The 8,914-nt window shown below is 38.4% G+C and overlaps 2 protein-coding genes across 2 annotated transcripts; both read right to left on the bottom strand.

Annotated features, from left to right (window-relative positions):
* Positions 1-71: 71 nt before the first annotated feature.
* LOC125601132 lies at positions 72-1,276 on the bottom strand (the record flags this gene model as incomplete). The annotated part of the gene is made up of 3 exons (XM_048773496.1): positions 704-1,276; positions 228-400; positions 72-142 (listed from the first exon to the last, which is right to left on the bottom strand). Coding segments are annotated over exons 1-3 (685 nt in total), but the record flags the coding sequence as incomplete, so codon positions are not given.
* A 570-nt stretch (positions 1,277-1,846) lies between these two features.
* On the bottom strand, positions 1,847-5,362 carry LOC106442156 (glucose-6-phosphate isomerase 1, chloroplastic). Its single transcript, XM_013883881.3, is given in 15 exon segments — positions 1,847-2,214; positions 2,302-2,368; positions 2,461-2,539; positions 2,620-2,709; positions 2,712-2,775; positions 2,862-3,000; positions 3,080-3,132; positions 3,372-3,479; positions 3,566-3,634; positions 3,737-3,802; positions 3,882-4,025; positions 4,151-4,234; positions 4,322-4,420; positions 4,543-4,665; positions 4,747-5,362. Coding segments are annotated over 15 exon segments (1,848 nt in total). The 5' UTR covers positions 5,275-5,362; the 3' UTR covers positions 1,847-2,079.
* Positions 5,363-8,914: the final 3,552 nt, after the last annotated feature.

Raw genomic sequence — 8,914 nt, 5'->3', positions numbered from 1 at the left:
TCACTGGGGTTTCTATGTTTTCTATATAAATTTCTGAAGCAGTAAACACGCTAATCAGAAATCCTAATTACCTTGCATGAAAATTTGGCAGCCGAGCTGGATGTTGATCAGATGGCCAAATGACTCAGAAGCAGCACTAGTTCTACAGGAACAGAAGCAAAACGTTACAATGGTTTAGCAAAATTCAGAATTCATTTTAATAAAAAAGCGAAAATAAACGAGAATACCTAGTAAAATGGCCAGTCCTTTTACTTTCTACACAATCTTCTGTTATGGCTTCTGAAACTTGAACGCCTGAAGTCGCTGGTTTGATTTCTTCAGACTCCTCTGCTGCCCCTGAAAATGGAGGGGCACTGGGAATATCGCTTACTTCTTCAGAAGAAAACTTGTCATCAAGCTCCTGCAATATGAAACAACATTATGAGAATAACAACAATATAGAAACAAATCACATCCTTATTATTCCACCATTATATAAGTAAAACTAAACCAAGACAAGCAATTATCCTCTGATGTAACATACATCCACAATAAACGAAAAAAAAATTGCAATTTCATCTTTTCCATATCTAGCATCTTATTAGTCATCGACTCATCATAGCTATACGAACAAAGAAAACTCAATAATCATACGACACCGTATTGGATCCAGTAATGATGCTCTAGGATCGGAGATTTGAACACAAATGCGAGGAGATTCAACCTTCTCGGCGGAAGCTCCACCGTCCGTAATCGGTAAGTGAGTTTCAACCCTAGACACACCGCCGTCAATCCTCCTCCCATTCGCCGCCGCCGGAGGAGAAAACTGCGAGCTCGAAGCTGAATCCGTCGATTCATCCTCCTCCTCCGTATCAGTATCATATCTAGGCTCCGTCTGTCCGCGTGCAGCCACGACGAGAGTGTCTCTGGAGGAGCTCACTTCGGAGTAAGTATAACAAGACGAGTTCCTCCCGTAGCTACGGCCCACGCCGCTGGAGACTCTACTGTTCTCGGGAGACGAATCGAGGGAAACGTCGTCGTCGGAGTTTACACTCATATCGTCTTCGGAAGCAGTGGCGTCAGCATCGGGAACAGGAGCTGAGGCCGATTCGTTGCCGTTAAGGACTTTTGGAGCGGGTGATTTCAATCGTTCGTTGGAGATCATGGTGTAGTTTGATTGAGGTGAAGGAAGTTGCTAAAAAATGAGCTAATGAAGCACGAGATTGCTATGGAGTTTAGAGATCGAGGCTAGGTTTTGCGGTGGAGGAGGTGAAGAAAGCTTAATCAGGAAGCTTTTCAGGGGAGGAGCTATGGGAGAGAGAGAGAGGATCCAAATCTGTGAATTTCAAATTGATTTTTGTATTTTTATTTTAGTTTTGGAAATCTTTTTTTGATACTTTTTAATATTCCAAAAAATTTAGGGAATTCAATTTGGAAAGGGTAGAAGAAAGGTAGACCAGTTGGTGAGACACTCGAAACGGCGTCGTTGTGGCCCATGAGCTTGTTGTTGATGGGAGCATAACGGGTAGTAATGACGTGGGAAAGCGATTATTATTAAATTTGTTCTCAAGTGTAACGTTACTATATTTTGTTGATTGTTAAATTTAGCTACAAAACAGGTGGTGGTGGGGACATATCGAGAGATGTCTTGTTTTCTTACGCACGGCAGATCAACCATCTTTTTTTGTCAACATATTCCAATTCGAATTTTCAAAGTGGTAAGTGGAAAAACTATTCACTTGCTTGAATTGTAATACTAAATATACACTGTAATGGAGAAGGTTTGTTGAGCATCTGTGACCATTCTTATCTAACTCACATGTGAAGTTGCTTATGCTTTTTATTTCTTTACAGAGATGCAACAAAATAACATCTTAACCTGATTGGTTGATGAAATCCTCCAATGTTTTCATTACAACAACACACTTTTCACTTTCTGAAAGAAACTTTATTTCAAACAAGTGCACAACTGTTTCCTGCTCTTTTTTGCATTCTTTTTTTTTTTTTCCTTTTCAAAACCATAGTCATGGCAGAAATAAAATAAAAATAAAACCGAGAATGTGACTCAATTGAGTTTCGATCATAGTGCTGGGTTTTTCACTATGCGTACATGTCATCCACATTGCACTCGCCCAGGAACACTTTAACACTCCTTGGCGATCCGCAGCTTCCTTCAGCTATTAGAACTCTATCATTTGCAGACATGTGCGCTATTATCTTGTATATCATCTCAATCTGCACAATTTAAAGATAAAACTTATTTGATATGTCCATTCAAAAAGTTAGTAATGAAATGTTTGTTCTCAAGGAGTTGGACGTTACTTCCTCAGGAGCATGGCAACGATCAGCTATCTCGTCCAGTGTCAGTGGCTCTACTGGATCTTTACAACTGCAGGCAGCAAAAGAAGGATTAGTATATAAGACTCGTCTCTCTTGACAAAGATTTGAAAAGAGTAGCAACAGGCATGGTCTGGTTCTTACCTGGCTTCATTAAGAACTGACAACACACGCTTTTGCAAGGCCAGTACTTCTGCTGCTGCCTTTTTACCGGCTTCCACACCTGCGACCGTTGTTTATTTTCCAGATTCAGTAAACATTTTAGTTGGGATATTACAAAACATTGGGGTAGAATATCTCTACCGGGTTGGTGGTAAGCATTAATGTTCACAAGTGAGGCATATAACCCGACTGCTCTTTCGTAAAGAGCTATAAGAGCCCCAACAGATCTTGTGTCACTTCCTCGATAGTAACACTAATGGACTCTCTACCGTTTGCATATAAAGCAGATCTAGTTCCCTGCACAAACTCAAAACAGTTCCATCAGTGGTTCAAGTACAATGAGTAAAGAGTGAATACTACGAAACAATATTCTTGAATCAGACCTGTAGCATCCCAAAGAGGTAGTCTCCACAAGTGACACCTGGCTCAAGATCCCAATCATGACCTGGGGGTCTGTCACGTAGCACTTCTATAAAGGTTGCAAAGAAATTGTGCACACCCTCTCTCAGCTGTTGAATGTAGCTAATGAAATTCAACAAATTAAATACTGTTGTTTAAAGAGCTCCTCTGTAGAAAATATATATGCATTTAGGAAACTCACGCGTGCTGATCAGTGCTGCCTTTGTTTCCATATACAGTTAACCCTTGATTAACCTGCATATTCAAATGACCGGATCACACTTATAATAACAAGGTTGAGAAGATCTTCCATGACGGAGGGGTAACAAATTCAAATCAATCATGCACACAAATTATTAAGAAAGTATCAAAGATCTTCTGATTCTTACGAGTGGGCACTAATTGCATTGCAACACCAATTTATACTTCTCAGGACATTTTAACTGCTCATGAACATTCATTCAGGGTGAAAATTGAAGAAAGAGAATGCTTACAGTGTTACCGTCAAGATCAAACTCCTTTCCTAGTGATTCCATGACCAGCTGCTGCAGATACCGGCTAAATAGTAATAAACTATCCTTGTAAGGAAGGATAACCATATCCTGTAGAAAAAAGAGTGCAAAAGGTCAATAAAAACTCAATCTCCTTGCTAGTCTTAGACATTCTTGAGAGAATTGAGGAAAAATACCTTGGAACCAACACCGTCAGAAGCCCAGTACCAACACATTGCTAAAAGCGCTGCAGGGTTATTCTTGAGCTGAAAGAAATTAACAGGCGAGTCAGAAAACCCAACCATGTGATATGGTTCATAATCTTCAATGAAGCAGTTCATACATAAGCTACAACAACTAAGACTTACAGAATTTGTCCTAGTAGCCTCATCCATTATAGCAGCACCAGCAAGCATCTCTCTAATATCAATCCCCTATACGATGATAGTTCATTAACATACATAAAGCACCTAATGATCCTACTAAGTCTAAGCATTATGTATCAGTACTTACCTGTAGTGCTGCTGGAAGCAGACCAACCGCAGACATTACTGATGTTCTTCCACCCACCCAGTCGTACATAGGAAATCTAGCTAACCAACCTTCAATTCTCGCCGTGTTATCCAGCAACGAGTTCTCTTGTGTTATTGCAACACCCTGCATAAGCATACATCGAGAAGTTGCTGCTGATGAACTACAGTTGGGAAGAAGTTGAAGCTAATCATATGCAAATACATCTGAAGGTAGTCCAATGATCCATAAGAAAGACCTGAGATCAAAACCTGTTTTGCGAAGTTCAGACCAGCGTCACGAAATGCTTTCTGTACTTCCAATAGTCCATTCCTAGTTTCAGGAGTACCTCCACTCTAGCAAAAAAGTCATACTCACCAATATCAGGACCAAGTAGTATCATATAAACAGTCTATGCACACAGCTGAATAAAGTACACACACCTTTGAGATGACAATTACTAAAGTTGAGGCAAGCTCCGGCCCAAGTTGTGCGATCTGATGATCTATTCCCGCAGGGTCGGTGTTGTCAATAAACCTTATCTATCAACAGTCAAAAAATAAAGAAGAGTCATAACAAGTAAACCAAAACAAAAACTGAGACTTTCAATATAGTACACAACAAATTAGACTCTTTGAATCAGACAAAGCCAAGAATCAGATACCTTCAACGGAGGATTATCAGGAGCTAAAGCTTCAGCAACAAACTGAGGCCCAAGAGCAGAGCCTCCAATGCCTACAGAGAGTATCTGAGTAAAACGACCCGCAGGAGAAGATGGTGGCTTTATCTGTCAAGCAAGCAACCAAACAAGATTCAAACAGTGAGCTAAGTAAAGACTCTGCATTGCAAGGCGTGATCAAGTATAAACCTTGCCAGAGACTATGTCATCAGCGAAACTACAGATCGAATCAAGAGTGTTCTCGATCAACGTCTTTAAACCCGGCCTAGGAGCGAGACCAGAGTTCCTAAGCCAGTAATGACCAACCATCCTCCCTTCATCCGGATTCGCTATAGACCCTTTCTCAAGCTCCTCCATAGCCTTAAACGCAGATTTGAATCTCTCCTCCATATCGACCACGAACTCGTCAGTGAACCCGACGCGGCTGACATCGAGGTACAGTCCAATGTCCTTCTGCTGGTATAGCCAGTCGAGGTAGCGTTTCCAGAGCGCATCGGGGTCTTTGATAAGCTCCTTCTTGGCTGCGGCGGAGGCGGCATCAGAGTGAGAAGTGTCGGAGCGTGACGCGGAGAGAGTCAACGGTAGGTGTGTTGTTGGTTTGGAGGTGTGCGGGAAAGAGAAGGAGTCTCCTCTGGTCGTCGGAGGAGACGTGAATGCTTTAACGGTGGACTGTTTGAGAGAAGGAGAAGAAGAGTAGAGGGTTGAGAGAGAGGCCATCTCGGAGACAGCGATGTTTACGAGGGAAGAGAGAAACAGAGGGTATATTTGGTTTATTCGGGGGTATCTTTTTGAGTTTTGTGTGTTTTCCGGTTTTGTTTGATATTTGTAGAAACCAAACTAGTGAAGAGAGATGAGTTTTGTCCTTTGGTGGAAGCGAGCGGTTCTGCTTAGATTACGATTCACGAGCTATACGACTATGCCAATGCTTCAATATCTACTACCTCTGGACCTTGGCATCATATTCTATTTTGCACGTGGCCCCGCCGTTTCTATAACTAACGCTTGAATTCCACATAAATTAATGTGGAGGTGGTAGACCAAATGATTTGTGATTTCTATCAGGTATCCGATAATAACATATTTAGAGTTAATGTGAGTTATTGTAGCTCAATCGAGTCAATTTTTGCCGAAAAACTATAGTGTTGTAACCCTATTCGTCTCTACTCTCTAACCATGCCAATAGTTAGATTTATATCCATAGGACCGTGTACTCACAGAACAAGCGTGAAGATATTCACAGAACAAGTTGGATGAGTTCCAAGCAGATATCAAAGATTCAAAGTGTAACATTGTCAAGAGGAACACCTTGAACCCAAAAGAAACCAAGAACTTAACCAAACTCGGTAAGACGCTGCCCAGTTGACGCCTAATTTGAGTTTTGGAGTATGTTTAAGCTTGCTATTTCTTAAGTGAATGGTTAGCATAGTACTGGTTTAGCTGCCTCAGAGCAACTTCATTCACTAATTATCAAAAAGTTTTTTAAGATTATAAAAACAAAACTTTAATCGATTTCATAATATTATGATATTTTAAAGAGTAATTTAAGCGAAAAACATAAAAAGATGTGGAAATTAGGTATAAGTCCACAAAACGTAAACTGGGCCAACGTGGGTATGCCAAACAGTGAGAAAAGACCGGAGTAACCTTCACGTTTTGACTTCCAGAGTTTAGGTTACATGCTAACTCTGACAGCGGAGATTTAGAAAGATTTACGGAGATCTAGAAAGATTTAGTTAAGATATCATTATATTGTCTCGGTAAATGATTTTGTAACAGTGCCTTCAGAGATACGAGCCGGCACCAGGAGATCTCTGACGAAATCGGCGTAGCAAGAAACCAAATCAAGCAAAAGATTCTCCGCCTCTACATACGAAAACTGTGTAGTGATTATATTGTCTCTCTCTTATCTTTGGGAGTGTCTATAAAGAAAGAAACCGGCTCTACGAAATCTCAGTCACGGAAGTCTTTCTCCAAACGAAAATTCTAAACATTCGAAGATCTTTCCTCTGAGGTCAGTTAGCTTCGAAACCCTAATTTGTTAAGTCGCATTGATTTTTAACAAGGAAGCAATGTGTGTTACATTATTTTACTCTCTGAAGCTGTTTAGATCGTTGTCAGAGTTAGGGGTTATCGTTGAAACTCGTTAGGTTCACTTAGATCTTTGGCCAAAATTATGTAAGAATTATATTCGAACCCTAATCATTGGACTCTCATTAATTAATAACTAGAAATATGTTTCAGTTCCATTAACTGGAGAAGATTTCCGTGACTGAGATTTCGTGGAGCCGGTTTCTTTTATAGACACTCCTAAAGATAAGAGAGAGACAATATAATCACTACACAGTTTTCGTACGCAGAGGCGGAGAATCTTTTGCTTGATTTGGTTTCCTGCTATGCCGATTTCGTCAGAGATCTCCTGGTGCCGGCTCGTATCTCTGAAGGCATTGTTACAAAATCGTTTACCGAGGCAACATAATGATATCTTAACTAAATTTTTCTAGATCTCCGTAAATCTTTCTAAATCTCCGCTGTCAAAGTTGGCCTATATAACCTAAACTCTGGAAGTCGAAACGTGAAAATTACTCCGGTCTTTTCTCACCGTTTGGCATTTCCACGTTGGCCCAGTTTAAGTTTTGTGGGCTTATACCTAATTTCCACATCTTCTTATGTTTTTCGCCTAATTCACTCTTTTAAAAGATTTTTAGTGTTTCAAAAAGTGTAATATGTTTCTGTTAAATTAAATTTTGAAAACTATTCGACAATTTATATTTACAGCATGTTTAATGATTAGTTGAGTTATTTTTAATTATGTTTTTGGAGAAATAACTTTGCTTAATCTTTTTTTTGACATCAATAATTTTGCTTAATCTTTTTGTGCTATAACATCAGACATTACGCAACATATGGAATAGTAAAATAACGGGCCCTAAAATAACATTAGAGTATTTCAAAAACCTTATGTTGGGCGTTCAACCTAACGGTAGCTACAAACCTTTTGTTAAAAGCATTCACTACAATGTCTCCTAAAAGACTTTAAGTGTTCTGGGAGGTATTAAGATTAAGCCTAGAGAAACAACATTTGTTGAATATTGTCTTGTATGTTAATAGAGTCAAACGGTGTAACGAAGCCAAAATGATTCAACTGGACCTAAACACATATAACAGTGTATTAAGAGTGTAACAAACTGTGGTGCCAGGTTTATCTCACCAGCTACGGAAAATAAATTTAACAACAACCAGCTCTTGTCTATAGTCGAAAAAAAACTACGGACATCGGTTCAGAACTTATTAAATTCAAAGAAAAAGAATGTACCAAACTTAAAGATGTATATTCTATTATACCAACAATGATTAATGGAACAATTGGAGTACGAATGACAGTTAAGTTGAACACGTTGCACTGACAAGGTCAAAAGATAGAAGAAAGTTGGTCACTAATACCATATTAAGAATATACCAAACTTAAATTTTTATATACAAGTATGAATGAGTTGTACAAGTATAAAGCTGAGCTGCACATATAATATTAGAGCGGAGTTATTAGCTTATTTAAAAACCGGTTCCTAACTTTTTTTAGTTAAAAGTTAAGAGACGATTTCTTATATTCCGTTAAAAATCTCTATTAATCATGTTCTTAGTGTTTTCAAATTCTCTTGTTCAAGTATGAAAACAATGTTAGATTCAGAAATAAAGAATGTATTTAGTATTTCGTAATTTGTCACTTATTACATAAGAGCAACTCCCACAGTAAAACCGATGAAAGTTTCTAAAAGAAAAAGAAAAATTAATATTATAATGTATTTATCATTTTTAAACAGTTGAAAAGTTTTAAGAGTGACATCTGTTACTTTATGGTGGAACCGAGTTCTTAAAATGTCGAAACAAAAACTTTTCATGCTTTTCTTTTATATTTTTCTTTTTTGTTTTACTTTTAATTGTTAGAACTCTTTTCAATATATACCGTTGAAACTGCTCTAACAAGTATAGTCGTATGTTGCAGAGGAGTTAGATTGTCATTTCATTAATTTAAATAGTATGAAATATTAATTCCATCAATTCCATAACTATTCAAAGTAATTAAAGAAAAAAATATTCTTTTCATAATTATGATTTGGAATAAAAGGAATGAATATATTACATTTTTAACCAATTATATCCATCTTATCCCATCAAGATTTATTCCTTGAATTCTATTTCATGTTACCATTTACATCAGTGCTGTGCTGCACCACGAGGAATGGGCCTGACACGAAAATGCGCAGGAAAAACGAGGGGGGGAAGGGCATATACTAATTGTGGCTTAAAGAAGTTAAACATGCTGACGTCATTCTTATAAGCAAAAATAAGAAGGAGAAAA

This window comes from Brassica napus, unplaced genomic scaffold, assembly GCF_020379485.1.
Source record: "Brassica napus cultivar Da-Ae unplaced genomic scaffold, Da-Ae ScsIHWf_2452;HRSCAF=3165, whole genome shotgun sequence".
Classification (NCBI taxonomy): Eukaryota; Viridiplantae; Streptophyta; class Magnoliopsida; order Brassicales; family Brassicaceae; genus Brassica; species Brassica napus.
The sequence above is the reverse complement of the archived record's forward strand: the minus strand, read 5'-3'. Positions and strand labels throughout refer to the sequence as shown.